The 19,580-nt window shown below is 44.1% G+C and overlaps 2 protein-coding genes and 1 pseudogene across 4 annotated transcripts in view; all 3 read right to left on the bottom strand.

Moving 5' to 3' along the window:
• Positions 1–3,182, bottom strand: part of LOC107202712 — a 10,759-nt pseudogene extending 7,577 nt beyond the window's left edge.
• A 7-nt stretch (positions 3,183–3,189) lies between these two features.
• On the bottom strand, positions 3,190–14,496 carry F10 (coagulation factor X). 3 transcript variants are annotated; one of them, XM_015642897.3, is made up of 8 exons: positions 14,336–14,496; positions 11,605–11,765; positions 10,136–10,160; positions 7,772–7,885; positions 7,061–7,201; positions 6,201–6,451; positions 5,296–5,413; positions 3,190–4,537 (listed from the first exon to the last, which is right to left on the bottom strand). In XM_015642897.3, the coding sequence occupies exons 1-8, from the start codon at positions 14,472–14,474 to the stop codon at positions 3,996–3,998; spliced, it is 1,491 nt and encodes a 496-aa protein (XP_015498383.1). In that variant the 5' UTR covers positions 14,475–14,496; the 3' UTR covers positions 3,190–3,995. The 3 variants fall into 3 exon arrangements, with proteins under 3 accessions (XP_015498383.1, XP_033368947.1, XP_033368950.1); XM_033513056.1 differs by lacking the exon at positions 14,336–14,496 and adding an exon at positions 13,998–14,200; XM_033513059.1 differs by lacking the exons at positions 10,136–10,160; positions 11,605–11,765; positions 14,336–14,496 and adding an exon at positions 7,973–8,759.
• Positions 14,497–16,192: 1,696 nt separating this feature from the next.
• Positions 16,193–19,580, bottom strand: part of F7 (coagulation factor VII) — an 8,004-nt gene continuing 4,616 nt past the window's right edge. The window contains exons 6-8 of the mRNA XM_015642911.2: positions 17,725–17,831; positions 17,091–17,211; positions 16,193–16,900 (exon numbers count right to left, since the gene is read on the bottom strand). Coding sequence (XP_015498397.1) covers positions 16,362–16,900; positions 17,091–17,211; positions 17,725–17,831 — 767 coding nt within the window. The 3' untranslated portion in view covers positions 16,193–16,361. The remainder of the gene's footprint in view (positions 16,901–17,090; positions 17,212–17,724; positions 17,832–19,580) is intronic.

The following is a 19,580-nucleotide window of genomic DNA, read 5'->3' as shown; positions in this document are numbered from 1 at the left end:
TCCTGTACACTGGGCCAAAGAGAGAAGGCACCCCAGAAGTGAGGAGTGAATCAAGGCACCAAGTTTGCAGATCTTGGCATGCACATTGCAAAGATGTTACCCACCAGCTCCGTCATAAGCACAAGGACAGAGCACACTTCCCCAAAGCCTTCGATTTCCATCCCTTTATGAATGTTGGGGGGTGTTCTTGTTTGAAAGCAAACCAGAGGGAGATCCCAAGTCAAAAATACAATTTAATTGGAAAATTAAAATAAATGTAATAATACAGAAGCAATGCCATAGTTAGAATACAACCTGATACCGTGTCTGTCTGTGTGTTTGTGGCAGTCCTATTAATTGATGGCTGCAGTCCTCTTGAAGTGATAGATGCCCTGTTGAAGCAGTGATCCTGTAGAAGGGTTTGATCTTCCTCTGAAGGTCCAGTGATGGTTATGCAGCTCTTGTCCTCTGGGAATTCAGTGGATAAGGTTGCTTGTGGTGTTCCAAGGCTCAGAATATATCCAGGTAGGAATGCATGGCTCCTCCTCCTCGGTGGAGCATCTCACAGTGGGATGATGTAATTTTAGCAGTCATACAGTGAGACCCAATGAACCATTAACAGAAGATAACCCCTGGAGTGATCGGGGTGAGTCATGAAGGCAATAAGGAACATTGCCCTACCTGGTTTGAACAACATATGAAGACTGTGATAGAATACATACTTCTGGCTACATTTTACATTGTAACCTAAGACAGAGGGTTATGGGATTTATGTGCTGTTTTCTATTGTTCAAACCACCCCAAGGGGACAGCTCTTGACAGGGCACTGCTGTCTGGGAATCAGACGATGGAGGACAATCCTGACAGGTGAGTCAACTGTGCCAGGGAGCAGGACACAGGAAGCTTGTTCTTGTCATGCTAGTGCAGGACACAAAGGCACAATACTAACAGTGACACACTGCTTGTGTTGCTCACCTGGAAAGATTGCCAAGGGCACGCAGCCTGGCCTACTGAGACAACAGGGGCTCAAGTTGACCTCTATTGTAGTTTTGGCACGCTGGCCAAGGCTCCAGGGAAGACGCTATCTGGAAAATTGCTTCCAGTTGGATACTGGGCCTGCTGCAGCGTGTTTTCCTCCCATACTGTGGGATACCATAACAAAAGGCAGGTTGTTCACATTGGCTCCTTAGGGCAGCCCCCATCATGCTGCACACATGACAGCTACTTTCATGTCCCACTCTGGAAGACAACCTGCCCCAGAGACTTCACTGCCCTCCTGAGAAAATCCACTGCAGGGCTCCTCTAGCCACAGGGCTTACTTACCGTCCTTCCTTTCTTCCCTTAAGCCTTAAATCCATAAGGACTGGCTTTTCCTTGATGGCAGAAGCCTGAGCNTAGTAAAGATTTTTAATTATCATGTCTCTTGACAAAATCAGAAATAGCCCATTAATTGTGCTGAGCATTTGAAAACACTTCATATCAACATACTGACCCCATAATTTACACTGACACAACTCCCAGTCCAAAATGGAATTCCCCATGTGCCTGAGCCCTGGATGTCATTGCACTGCAGCTGGCAAAGGGAAGCAAGGCAGAGACAGCAAAGCTACTGGGTGTTCACTCATGTCCCGTGTCCTGCAAAGCAAAACTATTGACAGCAACCTGTGTGGTTTAGGCAAAGCAGCACAAAGCCAAGTTAAAGCAAACACTCTACCTGTCTGCCTCATCTGAAGGAAAAGGAGGACAACAGGGAGAAGCCACATTGTCCCACGATGACCTGCCATGCTCATCCTCCGAGCTCACTGCGCATCACCCGCTGCTTTCTCTGCAGGGCTCTGGGGCAGCTGCTAAATGAGAAACACCATAGTGCAAAGGTCCTTCACTCATGAGAAAACAAAACCTTTGAGAGCAAACTCTTTGCTCTCACTGTGCATGTCACCATGGCACAGTGTGAAGACACAAAAAAGTGAGTGTGCTGCACTGATAGCCTTGTGTTGGCAGAGCACCTCAAAGAGGCTTTCCCATGGAAATTTTGACAGACCATCTAAAACAGTTTGACTATACAGGCAGCAAAGTGCTAGAGTAAGTGGTTTGGCTCTTGCCCTTGTGCCAAGGAAGGCAGAACAACCAGAGCCAGAGTTTTGTGCCTCCTGTACACTGGGCCAAAGAGAGAAGGCACCCCAGAAGTGAGGAGTGAATCAAGGCACCAAGTTTGCAGATTTTGGACTGGCTTTTCCTTGAAGGCAGAAGCCTGAGCACTAGAGGGTACCTTAGAGCCTCTCTGTCCATCATCCTTGGTACATGCTAGCTACAGCCTAATCCAGCTGTGTCTCCGCTTGCCAGGAGGAATTCTGGTATCTTAAAATCCACCACTTTACTCAGCAGCTGTGTGCTGTGCCTCTTTCCTGGACTTTGCATTCTGTTCAAATCTGCTATATGAAATTACTCCTAAATCATTTATCTACATTAAAAAAAGAGAGTGCTTTAATTCCTCCTTTTGTTGCAGGCCCTAGGGCTGCTTATGACCTTTGATAGGAGGTCCAGAGGAAGAAGATGTTTCACCCATGCCTCTCAGCATGGCAGAGATGCTGGCACAGAAAGAGCAATGGACATAAAGAGATGCCTTTGGCTACCTCAACACCTTTCCAGCCCAGTCTGTGTTTTGCTTCAGTCCTCAAGCTCTGCTTCAGTAGAAGAAAGCCCTGAGCAAGAATATGGAAGTAGGATTTGAGCAGGACCCAGACCTGAGGTTTTCCTTTGAACAGGGAAATTGAGCACGAGGCACAGTACCCATGGGACAAGGGATTTGAGCAGGAATCCAGTGCACAGAACAACCCAGGGAACAAACACTGCTGAGTAAACTTTGAAGAAAGCCCACTGAGGAGTTACACAGGCCAAGACCATCACGCTGGGGTAGCTGACCTGCCCACTCACTTTCTTGCCCACAATTAGTGCTGACTGCAGCAAGACGCGCTGTTTGCAGAGTTGTGTTTCGAGTTCTTGTCAGTCTGCTTTGCTCACAGCACCTGCTATGTGAAACAAGCCAGTACCAGCTCAAAGCCTGAGAAACAACTAGCAGGTGTCTAATGAAGTTCAGTGCTCCTCAGAGCACAGGGGAGCAGAAGAGATTGGAAGAGCCTTGGAAAAGCCATCAGAATTGGCAGTGGAATAGAGGCTCTGTCAGTGAATGTTAGAGAAAAACACAGCCAGTGGAGAACAAAAGACAAAGAATGTTTTATTTCAAATGCTGGTGTCCATCAATATTGCACCTAACAGAAACATCTAGAACAATACACTTGTAAGGAGCTTTCCACTCCTCAGCCATACGTAATCCAGAATAAGATACAGAGAACAGTGAATGTGCACATATATTTTTTTCTGATGACCAGAGTGTACAAATAAAAATAAAGTGAAGTACAATCCTTACAAAGCAAAACCCCTTTTAATGAGCGGCTGTGATCTGAGCAGGCCATTTGTGGAACATGTGGTCATTTAGCACCAAACATTGATGAATTAATTGTGTCTTAGCTTTTGCCATGCAAGATCCCCTGCTCCTTAATCTTCTGGTCATATCTAAAGGTAGAAGCTAAACAACTCCAGTAAGGACAAACTCCCTGCTGAGCCAGATGGCTGCAATATGAGGATTAGCTGAGTCCTGTCCTTCCTGCTTTCATCATGACTAGGGACTGCTCAGAACATGTTTAGCAGCCTCTGGTAGGAGCACTGGTGTCAACACGTAGGAACCAAAATGGCCATTGATAAATAATTGAAAGAAGCCAAAGACTCTGCTCAGCAGCCTTTGTGTTTGGAGAAATTCCCTCATTCAACCAATTCTAAACTCCTCCGCAGTCCACAGAGAGGTGCTTTGAAGACAGAAAGAATACAAATGGAAGCTGACCATAACTTAAAGGAACCAGATTTCAAAACCAACTTAGCAGATGTGCAGGAAAAGAAAGTTTCCATAACCAGTCCTGCATCTTGGTAGCTAACAAGAAGGATCAAGGGACACACCACCACTACGAACTCATGACTTTTCTTACCCAACGCAAGAACCGGGACAGTTTGGTATAGACACCGTATTTACCCTTCCTCGCACATCCTTCTCCCCAGCTAACAATTCCAGTAACAAAGTAAGTATCCTTGTATCTGGTCACATGGGGGCCACCACTATCTCCTTGGCAAGCATCCTTTTGTTCTGTGTCATAACCAGCACAGAACATGTTCTCAGTTATGGCTAAGTTAGTGGACTCCTTACAAGTGTTCCTATTAACATAGGGGACTTCGAGCACCTTCAGTTTTTTGGATCTTCGTCCACCTTCAAATTCACGCCCAAAGCCACTAACCCTCCCAGATCTTTGGTTCATCAGAACTTCATTAGCAAAGTCTGCTTTGGGGAGACACGCTGCGATGACGTACTCTGAAAACCTGATAGGTTCCTTCAGCTTTAATAAGGCAATGTCATTATCATAAGTGTCAATAATAAATTTAGAATGAACAAGTATTTTGTCCACAGCGTGCATTGATTCAGACGGCTCTTCCTTCTCTCTGTCCACTTCACCTGTACAAGAGCATTAAAAGGGTCATTAATGAATGAGAAAGGGTAAGAATTTTAGAACAACCTTGGCAGAGGAAGAGAGCAGAATATTCATCCTGAACACTTTGCTCAGGACCTTAGATCACACAAGGAAACTGTGAACAGGCATGGCAATATTTCTTCACAGCAAATGGATCACCATTGATCCTGAGGTTTGGTCTATGGAGATTTTTGTACCAGTTTACATAAAGGCATAAGCTGATTCAGCTAAACTAATGCAATTTTGTGTGGGAGCACTTACAGGAGCTTGAGCCTGGCTTAGAGAAGAGAACATGGTCTGGACTACAACTGTGCAAAGCTGAAGCTGTGTTGATCTTGTGTCCTGGCTCAAAAGGGAAGCAATGATAAATCTGAATCTGTTCTTTTGGGCTCTATTCAATGAGTCATAGCTTTCCTGAGGGCTCCTGCAGGAACAAACCTGGATACTTCTGAAGTGCTAGGAATGATGAGCTTCCTGCAGAAGCACTGCTCTGCTGAACACATTGATAGCCAACAGTTCTAGAATATTTGACTGCAATCACTCCCAACTAGCTGGCAGAGCAGAAGGAGAGGCACCTGTTGTTACAAACAGGATTCTCACAATAACAAGAAATTATAAAAAGCAGCAGAAAGGTAACAAACCTTAATGAATCGGGAGTACATCTCACAGGAGATTTATGGCACAGGAGGTTAAGCACAACACATAGTCCCACCTCAGAGGAGTAAAAGAAATAATCACTCACCAACAACAACTTTAATTTCTTTGGATTGGTTTATGCAATGAGCTGCAGTAAGTATAAAATTTTCATTCAGAACAGTTCCACCACAAAACTCTTTTCCTTCCTCGTCTAACAGAACAGCCTGTGAATGAAAACAGGTAAGTGCAGAAGGAGCAAGTGCAGGTTAATGTCCACAAACTATGAAGAGCTAACTGCTTTCTCTGCACATTACAGAGATGCTTCTTACAGCAGAGTGCATGTGGCCCACCAGGTCTCTCCTGCTATTGCATTCTCAGGTGCAGAGGCCACAGATTGCCTTCTGCTGCTACAGATTCTTGACTGACTTTATGTCAAGTTGACATTTGGCTTCCCCACAACCTCACTCCCACTGCTGAGCAATGTCCCTGAGGCACGGACCGGCTGAGCAGGCAGAGCGCACACTCTGGATCACCCCATCCCTTGGACTTTCTCCCTCAAAGAATGTCCCAAATACAGGAATTCATTTTGGCTGGCCCAAACTCAAGAGGAAAACTGAGACACGAGCCTGTATTTGTGAAGCAAAACGCTGGCTTTCTCTGCTTTATCACCCTGCTCCCAGCTGTGCTGCCTCAGTGGATGGTCTCAGACAGAACCAAAATGTAACCTGCAAAAATGGCCTGGGAGACCAGCGTGACCCAAAAGTCCTCTCTGGGGATAGGGTAGGCATCTTCATCAAAAATGGCACAAAGCCTTTTGTTTAGACACTGTGAGGCTGCAGTTTGCAGAACAGCACATCCAAGTGCCCAGGGCCACACAGTTCAGCTACGTCTCACTGCCACTGGCACATGGCACAGGTCACGTTCAGAAGGCAACCAGCTGGAAGGAGCCACTGCTCACCGTGCCTCAGAGACACACTCTGCCACATGCAGGGCAAAACCCCCTCCATTTACCTGCCATGGGCATTGGCCAGGAGGACACTCATCCCCACCAACTATCCTGGTATCCACATATGGAGTCTTGCTGCTTGTTCTGTTGTCAGGGGGAGCGGTTGGGCTTTCTGTGGTAATTGCAAAGCCCTCCTCTGTGCTCGTTTCGTTTGCAGAAGTCATTTCTTGATCACTTGTTCCATTGCTATAGTCAGCGGGTGAAAGAACAGACCTTTTTTGCCTTGACACAAGAACTTTTCCACAAGGGTATTTTACTGTGAAGAGAAGAATGTTACAATTGAAGAAGAAGAGAAGCACCAGCATATGAAAAAACATCTTGGCAACGCCAAGGAAACTGAGTGGAGTAATGTGGCTCACAAAAGCAATTTGGTTTTTTTTAAAGGATATAAAGAAGAACATCATGAGCATATGTTTGAGATGTCTGACCAGCCTTCTTACAAGAGTCTAGAAAAGTACAGGTGTAAGTAGCACTAATTATAAGTATTGAATATTTTCCGTTTCTATAAAAAGAAAGGTTCTGAAAAGAAAGTTTTGTAGGCTGCCACTTTCTGTGGTGTGTAAGTATTTCAGAATATTAGTTATTACTGCAATTAGTTTTCATTTGACAGCAATGGAACTTGGTAATTTGCTGAGAGGCACCTTGCAAAGGGTCTAAATCTAAACTTAGATTTTGATCCAATCCATCACAGCACCTCAGAAATGGAAGGCTTTGGAAATACAAATCTCTTGGCCTCACTGTTGAGTCTATGTCACGTAGGATACTGGTGGTTTGAAAAACATTCTTCAACTGTAAACCAACACATGCCTTAACTGTGAAACAAGTCTCACCACCACCGCTATTGATTTGTCTCGTGGCTTTGTACCTGTTGCAACACAGTGTTTGCCATCCTCTGCTAGAGCATACCCATCTGCACAGGAACACAGCACATCCTTCCGTCCATCTCTTCTGACACTGCAGAACTGCTCACAGTCCCCGTTGTTTATTCTGCAGAACTTGGGTATGACTATAAAAGAGATGGTGGGAGAAAAACTCTACAGAAACACTGACTTCACGGAACATCTGCAAGTTCTCCAAAACAAAACACGCTCTTTAGACGGGATCTGTATCCCCACCTGCCGAGCACCTGAAGCACCTTTTAGGAACCCCTCATGTGAGTGCTGAACATCAGCTTGTGCCTTACAAAGCAGCTGCATCCAGCCTACAAAATGTACTTGCCAAGTCTAAGTGGGCCCAGTGGCCATGGCATGGTGAGCTCAGAAAAGCAGAGACAAAATGTCAGGGGAAGAATGAACAAAACTCACCGAGAACATAACTGTGTAAACCCTCACACGACTCCTCCCTCCTGCCCTGAAACACTCAACTCCTCATCACTCCCCTCCATGCTGTGACTGCACCTCAGTTCCACGCTCCCACTCTTACTGCTGGGCTAATGATACACCCTCCCATGGCAAGATCACAGTGGCAGCTCTCTGTCACAGGTGTGAGCCCCAGGAAGGATTTCCATGCAAAACATGTTTCCTTGCAAGGCTCCCTGGGAAGATCACCACCACAGCTCTCTAAAGCAGAAACTTACCAAATTCACAGTTCTTGCCTTGATAGCCATCCAAGCACGTGCAAGTGTAGGAACCAATTCCATCTTTACAGTGGCCACCATAGTAACAAGGATTTGAACTGCATTGGTTCCCATCTGCAAAAACAAACCAAAACACAAATTATTGGAAGAGTGCAAGCATTTTCAGTGAACACGGAAGGGCTCTTAGTTTTCTTAAGCCACCTTTCATCCTTCCTTTTCCAATAGAGGTCCTGTGAGTTGCCACATTCCAGATGGAACAAACAGTATAAATGCAATCATTCCAAACCTGCAGTGATTCATCTACATATCCTCAGTTTTGCAATCTCTTTTTGGTGGCTACTCTTTGACAGTGTGTACACAAGCCTTTTTTTGTGGGAAGGTAAAGGGATTAGCTCAGTTGGTTAGAGCATGGTGCTGATATGGACAGAGTTGTAGATTTGATTCCTGTATGGACTTTTCATTTAAGAATGATCAATGACTCATTCATCTTTGTGGGTCCTCCCAACCCAAAATATTTTTTCATACTATGATTGTGGTCAGAATATACATAGAGTGAAGCCTGTAAGAGCTGACAGGACATTTCTGCATTGGAATTACTGCCTAAAGATACTGACCTTATGTCCTCTTGCATTTCCGTATAGCTTTTGCTCTGTTTCATATAAAATGCAGGGTATCCAGAAAAGTGATGCTTAATAATTTGCTGCTCTAGATAACAGCTGCAATCCTCCTATTTTACCACTTGTTCTGCCCCTCTTTGGAGCAGCCTAAACAGCAATGCCCATAGCAGAAACAACATGCAAAAAGCTATTCATCCCAAGGACCCAGCATGCTCCCTCTGTGGTGTTTCTGGACTCTGACCTCATCTGCTGCAGCTTTGCCTGCCACAAGGAACAGTTTCTGGGCTTTGTGTACTGCACCCACACATCAAGATCCCTTTTCTACCTGCACGTGGCCAAAACCAATAGCTCTCCAAATGCTCCAGCCATTGAGGCTCTGAAAACATGATGTCCATGCTTAACAGAGGGAAGGCAAAACCAACCTTAATGAAAAAACACAAGACAGACTGAGGGCTTACAGCATAACTTCTGATTTGTGCCTCCTCTGCAGTGCCATACCACTCTATTCTGTAGTTGTCTTAGCTAAGTAGTATTCTATTGTTAGAAAAGATACTTATTTAGTCTTATCCTACACTGTAGTTGCAGCTGTGGTAATGAGTTTTAGATCAATTTACATCAATATATCAAGTTCATATAAATATTGCACAAATTGCAGAATCCCCTACTAAAAAAGGAAGCAAGAACAAATTGTTCTAGTAACTTGGCTGAATGTAGCTGTGTTTTTCAGTAATTCTGAATACACATAAAGCATTTGTGGACTGTGGTTTAAAATGTATTAAAACTAACATTTCTGCTAGGAGCATTGGCACTGATATTCTGCTGCTTGTATTCTCATGAGAAAATGGTTTGAAATATTCCAATCCTGTTTACTGTAACACTGACACAAGCTTTGCTTGAAATTTTAGTCTGTAGGTTGCAGAGTTCATCCCCTGCTTAGAGGATTGTGAAAGTTTGTGGCAATTCTTCATGGCAACTGTCTTCATTTTACTGCAGATTCCAAAAGACAAAGCTGGTCAACATTTTTGAGGTACTCCTCCTAGTTTCTAAAGTGGACATATACTTTCTGGAAAACACGTTATCAAACACTAATACATTAAAAATCTATCCCTGCACATTGCTTACAATCACTGGAATCCTAATAAATAAAACTCACATATTTAGATAAAAAAAGAGAAAACTGTTAGGTAGTATCTGCTGATCTACTGGCATATTTTCCTTGAATGCCAAACAGTTCTGTAAAATACACAACCTAAAAAATGATCTTTAAGACAGGAATCAAGAACACTTTGGCATGGAAGGAGACAGGAAACAGGCAAATGACATTGCAATACAATTTAACTTTGTGTTAGTTATGGCATGTAAGAGACACCCTCATCTGTGACTCTTTGCATCTTGAATTCTCCCATCTGGGGCTGCCCCTCTGAAAGAAAACTATCTGGCAGTACCACACATAGTTTCTGCTCCTCACTGTCCTTTGCGTGCAAAGCCCCACAGTTCTCTTTTTGAGAGGACAAAGGTCAGCCCAGCAACTGGAGACAGCTGAACCTTGCCTTCAAATGAAGCAATTGGGTTCAAACAACAGCAGGCAGTAAATCAGATTCCTTTTTCAAAGGAAACACAATGTGAGGGTGTCCCAGAGTGAAAAGAGAGGAAGCAAGGGAGCAGGAAGGGGTTACTTAAGATGCGTATACTTTCAAACCTTGCAATAAGGAAACTAAATCTTAAACAAGCACAGAGTATTTCTTACCTACATAGATGTTCCAGAATTCCTCCTACAGGTAAGTGTGGGAAATGGAGGAAAAAAAAGGAGACAGATAAGAATTACAGAATTCCTCAGAAAAATATTAGCCTTTTCATATACAGGATACTTGCAGCTAAGAATTGTTAAAGGAAATATTTACCTTATAGATACATACAGTATCTTGCAGCCCACCATTACCATTTAATAACAAAACCATTTGGTCCCATCTGGTGCCCAGCTCTACAGAATCCATATGGTGTCCAGCTCTACAGAAACAAGTCTCATGCATTTTTCAGAAATATCTGAAACTCCTTAGTGTTTTTTTCCAGTGTGACCCATTCAGCGTAAGCCACTTGATTTTCTTGCATAACTATCTTCCCACCAGTTTTGACTGAATTTACTTATATTCCTGTAATGCCAAATTCTCAGTCTTGATCTCCACCCCATACTCCCATCAATCAGGACCTCACAAATCCTGACATTTAAAAATATTTTGTCTGATTTGTGTTCTCCTTTCCACCTGCACTGAGGACTCCAGGATGCTGTCTGTCCAAGACAGTCCTTTCCAGTGAAATCTGGTCACCAGGCAGAACTGGCTGTGCCGGTTCTGCTATAGGTAAGTCAACATTTATGATCTGAAGTACACTGGAGATGCACCCATGACTCCCCACCCAGGACACCTCAAGGCAAGAACCCAAGAACATTCTGGCCATCAAGTAACGTTAAAGGGAATTGAATTTGGCCTTAGCTCCAGTTTCAGGGTAGTTCTAAACAGCCATACAGCTGCAGTCTATGTTTGCAATACCACCTTTTCTACTTACTCCAGTCCACACAGCTGTCCCATCTCTTTAACTTCCCCTTCAACTTGGGAACAAATCACATTTCTGTCTAAAGTTAAGCAAGCCTTGGGGGAGGGCGGGTGACACAAGAGTCACACAAACTTCATTCCAACCAACATTAAGGCATTTAAGAACTGTTCACAGTATACATTCTCTCAATTCAGATAAAGAGAGCTACAAAATTACAAGCAAAGCTCTTGAGATAAGTTCAGTAAAATTCCCTCATGAGGTTCCACTTCATTATTTGCCTTCTCAGACTTCCCATGGCCTGCCTTGACCACAGTCATGGCACTTAGTGGCCCAGAGAGGGTAACACATGTAACCCAGATAGGGTGAACATATTTTCAACACTGATAGCAAAAAAGCCATTGAAGGTGAAATAACTTTCAAAGGCAATTAAACAAATCAGAAGAATGGAGGATTTAACACGGGCTGGCCATGCAAGAGCTAAATTAAGACTGCTGTGGAATGATTATTACCTTAGCAATTCTACCCACAGTCAATCACTACTTGTTCTTTGTGTTGAGTGATTTGGAACAAACTGTGAGTTTTGATGCCCAGATCAAAGGACTTAAATAGCATTTTTTAAACATGAAATACATAAGCCTATGTTTCATATTAATAGTTCATCCTTACAGTTTTCTCCTGGTCTTCAAAAGCTTCTCTTGCTTCTTCTTTTGAGCAGCGCTCCTCATTGCATTCCCTTTCAATATTCCCTTTCTTCAATTCTTCCAAGAAAGAGTTAGCACGTTTTGATCTTTCCAAGAACTTGTTGGCATTTTCTTTCTCGATGAATACTAGATAGCAGAGAAAAATTATACAGGTGGGTAACATTTGGTGGTGGAAAAGTCATGACAAATGAGTGAAGTAGAAACAAAGCCAAAACAGACCAGGCTACCTGTACACAACATTACCTGTGTGGTTAGTCCTCACACAGGCTGATACATTCCAAGATCTTTCAGAGCAGTCTCTCTGAGAATCAGTAGCCTCAGAAAAAAATGTAGGACCCCCAGATTTTCTCCTACTCTTTTTAATCTTGGAAAGGTTGCCAATAGGGCTTATATTTCTGCTGCTTCTGCTCAAGACTCTCAGTCTTGAATGGAATGACTTTCCCTGAATGCTGGGGAGATTACATTCCTTGATTTGTTTTTAAAGCTGACCACCAGGCAACACCGCTGTCTGCTCCAGGGGCTTGTGCTGCAGAAACTAAATGCCACTCAAGATGAAGCAACATATCTTCTAGCAGCTGGAAAAAGCCCACGTGTGAGTTCTATTAATCTTCACCACTGTAAATCCCACTGAGCTGCCCTGGGGTCTTCCTGCCCTCTTAACAGCACCTTCCAATTGCCTGTAGAAATGTTCCTGCCTTCCTGATTTATGTGCATGCAGAGCTAAGGCAGCTGACTTGTAAGATTTTACAAAGAGCAGGAGTAAATGAACATCAGCTTTTTTTCCTGCTTTAGCAGGAAAGTACAGCCTGAAGTCAGTTTGCTGAGTTGTTTTATTCTGAAAAGCTTGGTGGCACAGAAGCCTGAAGCTTGCTGCCTTCCAGTTCAAGACTGAGGTAGCTGTTGGGGAGGATCAGAGACATTAAACCATTATCAGAGACATAAACCATTAAACTCATTGCAGGCACTTGCCTCTGTGGGAAACAGCATCAACCTCCAGTGACTTGTGCACAAGTTACCAGGAAGGAGAAATAAACACAATGCTGGAATAAATAAGCTGCCAATTACCTTGTAAAGAGTGTATCTTCTAGGAAAGTGTGAAGAATTTGGAAGTTGATATTTAATCAAGTTCTATCACCTGGAATTTACACCGAAGAAGTACTTTCCAATCCCAGGCTGGAATATGGAACAGTTTGCTACAGATGTGACTTCAAGGACAGTAGCTTATGCTCACTGGGAGGCCTGCACATTCCTTTTGGAGCATTCTTCACACAGCTTCATTCAATGATAAATAAACTTAATAATAATAATAATAATAATAATAATAATAATAATAATAATAATAATATACCCTAATAGCCTCCAAGTGAGCACACAGGAGATTCATTCTGCTCTCACTGAACTTGGTGGATCATCCACAGGGAGACAAGTTCTGTTTTTTCTTATATTAAGCAATCCCACACATAGTTTGAAGCCCCCACTTACTTTGAAAAGGCTCCTCTCAAGTAAGGCTTACAGAAAGTAGTTTTAACTTGCAGCTCAGCGACTGTTAGTTCATTCACCCACTATCTTATTTGCCCTTAAATCCCTTTCTTCAGTGACAGGACACAGCCGGTGGGGTTATCACTTTTATATTCCTTTTGCTTTCACACCACCCGTGCAAGCGGATGTTTTCATAAACTTGGACTAATCTCTTTCTGAGGCTGCTCATTCTTTTTCCCAAGCTATCATACTTCCTTCTTTAGAGACATAAAGGAGCAACAGGCACCGGTCAACCGAAGCAGGATATGCCAGAAACATGCCAAAGACCTTGTTTTAAACCCCAAGCAGCCAGACACACTGAAGGAAGAGTTAACACTTTTGAGAAGTTATTTGTTGATGCTGCCTCGGACTCAGGCGCTGACGCTGGCGGCACAAGAGGGCATCGGGACCTGCTCACACGCTGTGTCCCAGCTTCTCCACGGCCAAGCGCATCCAACCAAGACTCGGACAGGTTTCCCCTCACACACGAGAGCGCCTCAGGCTGCGGGGCCAGCTGTGCTCGGGGTGCGAACGGCGGGCAATCCCTTCCCTACACCGTCCCCGAGATGCCCAGCAGCTCCCTGCCCCGGCAGCTCAGCCCCCGCTTTACGGCGGTCTGCCGGGCCGGCACAAGTGCTGATAAGCCCTCAGCCGTGTGGAAACCGAACCAGCCGGGGAAGACGGGCCGTGGCGTGGCCGCTCCCCTTCCCCGCCGCCACTCTCCCGCAACATCGACCCGCCACCGCCTCTGGCGTTCCCCGGCAGCCCCCCGCCTCCCCAGAGGACTGCTGGGAAGGGAGATTCCCCCCTCCGGAGAAGATGGAAAAGGTGGCGCCTCACCGCCTCCCTGAGCGCGGAGCAGCAGCAGCGGCAGCAGCAGCAGCAGCAGCAGGGGTCCGGCCATGGCGGCGCCCGACGATGCCGCTGCCGGGGCCGCGCCGGCAGCACGGACGGGACGGACGGGACGGGCGGGAGCCGAAGTCTTCACCCCCTCGGGCGGGGTGAGACTGGAGCCGCGTTGCTTCACCCTGCCCAGAAATAGCGGAAGCGCGGGACAGGGTGACAGCCGCGGCGGGATTTCTCAGTCGGGGGAATGAGGCTGCTCTTCTTTTTGTTCTTTATTTTTTTTTAAAGCCCAAGGCAGCGTGGGGTTTGTCTTGTTTTGTTTTTAATCGCACCTTTTATTTTGGAGGAAGGGAAGTGAATCGTCCCCTCAGCAGGCTGGCGTGGCCCCGGCCCGGCGCTGGGCACAGCCGGGCTCCCAGCCCACAGCAGGCGCCGTCCTTGGCTGCTCCCAGCCGTGTGTCCCATCCACATCCAGCACTGTAACCTGTTGGCTTTGGACCACTGACCTCGGCCTTAATCTCCCCTTTCTTGTGGGGAGTTCACAGTGTGTTGCTCAGGCCGTGTCTTCCGTGCTTCCAGAGCCAGCCATCGGGTCTCCTTCATCTCCTTGGCTTTCCTAAGCAGGCTGTTATATATTAAAAATTTAATCTAAAACCCAGATTTGTTTTGAAAAAGTCATTTTGTGTGGAAAGTATTAGTACTGATTTCTTTCAGCGTTTTACCCTTGTTTCTGCAAGGTGATGTGTTCATAAATGTCAGTATTTACACTGGAATGTTACAGAGGATAAATCATGTTGTGGATCATGGAAAACACAAACTATTCTGCCTTGAGGAGTCCTCAGGGATAGTTTTACAGTGCTGAGAGCCTTATCTAAATGAAAATGAGGCTTTATTTGCTGGTCACTACTTAGAGTCACCTTCCTCCTTGGGAGTGGTCTCTCTTTTAGGAGTAAGGAGAACCTCTAATGCATGTATGTATATATACGTGTAACATCTCTTGTTTTTCAGGTCTCTTTGCTGCCTTTCTCAGTTCAGTTCATTACCTAAGTGAACAGTAAGACTTCCTTCTCTCTCAGTAAAACAGGTAATAGGATGTTCAGTATTGCATGGTATATGTACCATACAGTGTCAATGTTTTCCCCTAATAATAGAGTATGATCGTGCCCTACTTGCTGATAAGCTTTTTTGGTTGAGTTGATATTCTGCATTATTTGAACTATCTAGAGCATAAATTCTGCATGAGTTAGTTAAACTGTGTTCTGATCTCCTAGTTCAGTTTTATCTTCCTCACCTTTTCAATTTCATGCTAAGGTTAGAAAGTACATTTTTGAATGGTATATGTTTTCAGAGAGCTTCAGGTTCTACCATTTATGCCTTAAGACTTTAGTGAATGGTCTTTGGTCAGCATTTTGCAGAGAGGTATACAATTACCCTGTTCTGGTTTTAGATCTCAGGATAGAGAATACAATTGAGATTATACTGGACAACTGATAAACATTTCATTTGTGTTCTTTGTATCAACATAAATAATACATAATATTGACAAACATAATACCAAGGCAAAGATAAGATTAAATCAGTGGTATTCTTTACCACTCATAAATATAGGGTTAAGTATTGCACACTAGCTTAACAGCAATAACGCTTGATGCAAGAAGATTTAAATCAAGTTTCATAGCAGACCTGTAAATATGGAATCAACCTTTTCCCAGGTTTCTAGTCCTGGAGAGTGTCTGCAGTTCTCCCCTTCAAATCTCCCTGTTGGCACTGCAGCTGCAGGAGAAAGCTGCTTTAACATAAACTAAAAGAAACACCTTTCCTATTTTTGTTTCTGCTATTTCATCATTATATTACAGGGCCCATAGCATAGGAATTTATGACAGGTAGAAGCATCAGTGTGTTCAAAGGAAATTGCACATGTTTACGGACAGTCATTCATGACTGTTCAATCTAATGCAACTTCTGTCTTAGGAAGGCTGTATTTCTCTGATTACCAGAAGCTGAGATAGTAGCTGGAGGAAGGCTTATGGTTTGCATGATGTGTTGCTGGCAGTCTTCCTCTCAGCATCTAGTTCTTACCTTTAGCAGAAATGGATGCAGAACAGAAGGGAAATTGTGTCTGATTTGTTATGGTCATTCTCTGCCTGCTTGACAAGATACACAAGTTTACAAACAACACAAGAGGGAAGTTATTTTATGTGTTCAAGTAAGCCTTAGGCTCACTTTGAATCTTTAATAGTGTTTGTGGGCATGTATCAAATATCTAAGATAATGAAGGGATCTTTTGATGGGAAAAGGGTACAGAGGGACTGGGCAGCAATAACACAACCTGGAATTATGAGCAGTGTCTCAACATCATTAGTCCATGTGCTTCCTCAACCAGTCAATGTATTTGGATACCCTTGTGTAAACCCCGTAGCTGCCTTCAGCAGCACAGCCCTTTCCCCAGCTGACAATCCCAGTCAGAAACCAAGTGTTCTTGTACTGTGTAGCATGAGGACCACCACTGTCTCCCTTGCAGGAGTCCTTAACCCCAGACAGATCTCCTGCACAGAACATATTCTCTGTAATATTTAAACCAGTCTCCTTTTCACATTCTTGTGTCTTTACACGTGGCAAATCAACTCTCATCAGTACCGAGGAGGTGGCACCTCCATCTATTAGGCGTCCCCATCCGCTTACTGTGGAGAACTTGATGGTGGAGAGCTCATACACAGCAAACCTTTTCTCAGGCAAACATATTGGCACCACGTAGTCAGTGAGATTCACTAGCGTTTCCAGCTTCAGGAGGGCAATATCATTATTGACGTGTCCATTCATGTATTCTTCATGAATGATCATCCTGGCGACTCCACTTTCTTGCTCAGTTTTCTCATCAACATTTATTTTGTGTTCACCTGGAAAAGTTATTAATTGCAGGCCATGTTATGTAGCTCCTTGATTCATTGGAAGTTTGAGAATATAGGGTATTTCTAGTCTGACACCTCTAAGGATGATTACCTTGTAATGCCAAAGCCTTCTACCCTAATTTTATCAGGATGAGAAGCTGCCACCACCTTGACAAGATGAGGAGGGGAAGATACATACCCAGTCTCACCCGAAGCTGTTTAAGGTGAGTATACTCCAGACAGTGGGCTGCAGTGATCACCCACTCTGGGGAAAGCAGGGTGCCACCACACTTTTCTTTCTGATCCTGTATTATAAGGGCCTGCCAACATAAAGCAAATTTGTCTTACATCAAATGTGCTTGACATAAATCTCATCATAGAGATGAGTTACATATTGCTTCTTCCTGTCCCTTTATGCAGCTGTGTTCGACAGTACCATGCTGACTGCATGGAGAACTTTGCAGGGGAAATCTTCTCACAGACATTTTCTTCATCTTGTGGAACGGACCCTGCATATTACGGCCCAGAGTGTATCCCTGGAAGCTGCAACTAAAATTCTTGCTGGCAGTAAAGTTAATGACTAAGGGGTCAGGAAACAGAGACAGCTGTGCTTCCACTCTACTCCTATGAAACAAGATACTCCAGAACAATGCTATGGTGCCTAAGTGGAACAGGTGGGTCTGCTGGCTATGGAAGAAGAAGGAATTTGGTTATCAAGACATGGCACTTTTTATGAATTTTTAACATCACAGATTTAAAGCAATAAATTTAAGGTAGTGATTTCATAAGGAAATTTTAAAAATAAAAGCAATGAAAGATTTTTGAAAACTCACTTGCCATGGACATTCACCTGGAGGACAGATGAAACCACCTACTATTCTCCCGTGTACAGTTGAATTTTTTTTTGCCAGAACTGGTATTTTTCCACATGGGTATTTCACTGGGAAAAAAAAAAACCAAACAACCAAAAAACCAAATTCCAAAACAACAAAAGGCATCAAGTGGGGTTTTATTGTACTGAATTCACAGCAAAAATGTGCAATATCTTCAGTGAAGCTATGTTAGCTGAAAAACTGATGTCTAGTCTAGGAGCATGGATTCTCAAAAATCACGTAAAGCAGCTCAGCAGGTAAGTAGTCTTTTTTGTTTGGAAACAGCCCGAAATGCTCTTAGAATTTGCATTCAGGCCCTTAGAGCATATTGACATGTAGTCACCTACCATAGGTCTTTGCAGACAATAAACCTGCTTCAGATACACATCAACACAATGAGGTAGGCTGCAGGCTGGAGTGCAGAAGTGACCCTGACAAGCTCTGTAGTCACATTTAAGTCTTTACTTTAAGTCAGTTGTAACAAGTGCACAGGGTGAGACAGAGGTGTAATCGTGGGCTGTACATCTTGCCATCCTTTGTTTGGGCAGAGCCAAAGATGTCCCAAGAGCAGACACTGCCTTCTGGTGCGCCTCTCCCAGACTACCTTGTTTGCACGCATCCAGAGCATGCTGGATTATTCCAGACTGCACATCTCTGTTCTGCCTGAGCTAGCATGTAAAGACTGGCAATAAAGAGACCCAAATCCTGACTGAACTTGCAGTTAAGCTGTAGTGCAGAGGAAGTCTTGGTGGTTTTGGTACATCCTTCATCCAACCGAGATTTCCTGTAAAGAAGGTCTGCCTTTGGGGGGTCTCTGTGTGCCACATGTCTGTGCTGTGACTGAACACACCAGCCCTTCTGTCTGGCAGTCACTTCACTGTGTGACAGCACTGTGAGGAGCAGTGCTCTTTTTCTATCTCTTTGGGAGCCAGGGTCCTATAGTCTCTGCTGAGTTGCATGCAACATCTCCATGGAGCTGTAAGTACTTTAGCTGACATGAAGACAGCATCAAGGTTTTACAGGTACACACAAGGTATGGAGAAACAGGACTAACTTTCTGGTGGCAGCTGGTGAAAGATTAAACAGATAACACATAACACCTGTAGTCTCTAATGCTGTGTGTAGGGCAACACAAATTTGTGCCATTGTGGGAGATGACAGAGGGACAGTGAGGGGACTGTCAGCCTGGCAGTTACACAGTTTTTTCTACTTGCAACACATGCTCAATTCTACGGCTATTTTGGTCCTCAAGAAGCAAGCAGCAACAAATACATCTTCCTTGCAGGGAAAGATGCACTGAAAAGCCTGTGAGGAATTTTGAATTCTTTGTTCTCAGCTTTTAACAAAAGCAGCTTTCCCATCACGTGGTATTGCAGAATCTGTTAATAAGGGATAAGCACATTAGAGACATTTTTTTCTAATGAAATTGCTGTTGTTGGGAGCTAGGTTGTCATTACCAGCTCTGTGCATGACTGCTCCATTGAGGTATGTGTAGGGGGGCACCACCCCTCAGAATTACTTTGCACGTTTCCTGTGGCTCTGTCCATTATGTTGTTATGCTCATATGCCCAGGGGTCTCCTTTTCCCTCTAATAAAGTAATTCAAGTAGGCATCTGCTAAAGAGTCAGGTGCCAGCTTATGTATTGGCAAAAAGATTAACTTGCACTACCCTAGTCCCAGTTGAATTTTACCTTGCTGGATGAAAGAAATACTAACTATAGTGTCTATAGGAATATGAGAAGTGTATTATTCCTAGCAACTGGGAGAAGAGGAAGAAGAGAGGAAGGAAGGAAAGGAAGGGAGGGAAGGAAGGAAGG

The sequence above is a fragment of the Parus major genome, chromosome 1 (assembly GCF_001522545.3).
Source record: "Parus major isolate Abel chromosome 1, Parus_major1.1, whole genome shotgun sequence".
NCBI classification, from domain to species: Eukaryota; Metazoa; Chordata; class Aves; order Passeriformes; family Paridae; genus Parus; species Parus major.
This window is presented reverse-complemented; position numbering and strand designations above follow the sequence as displayed.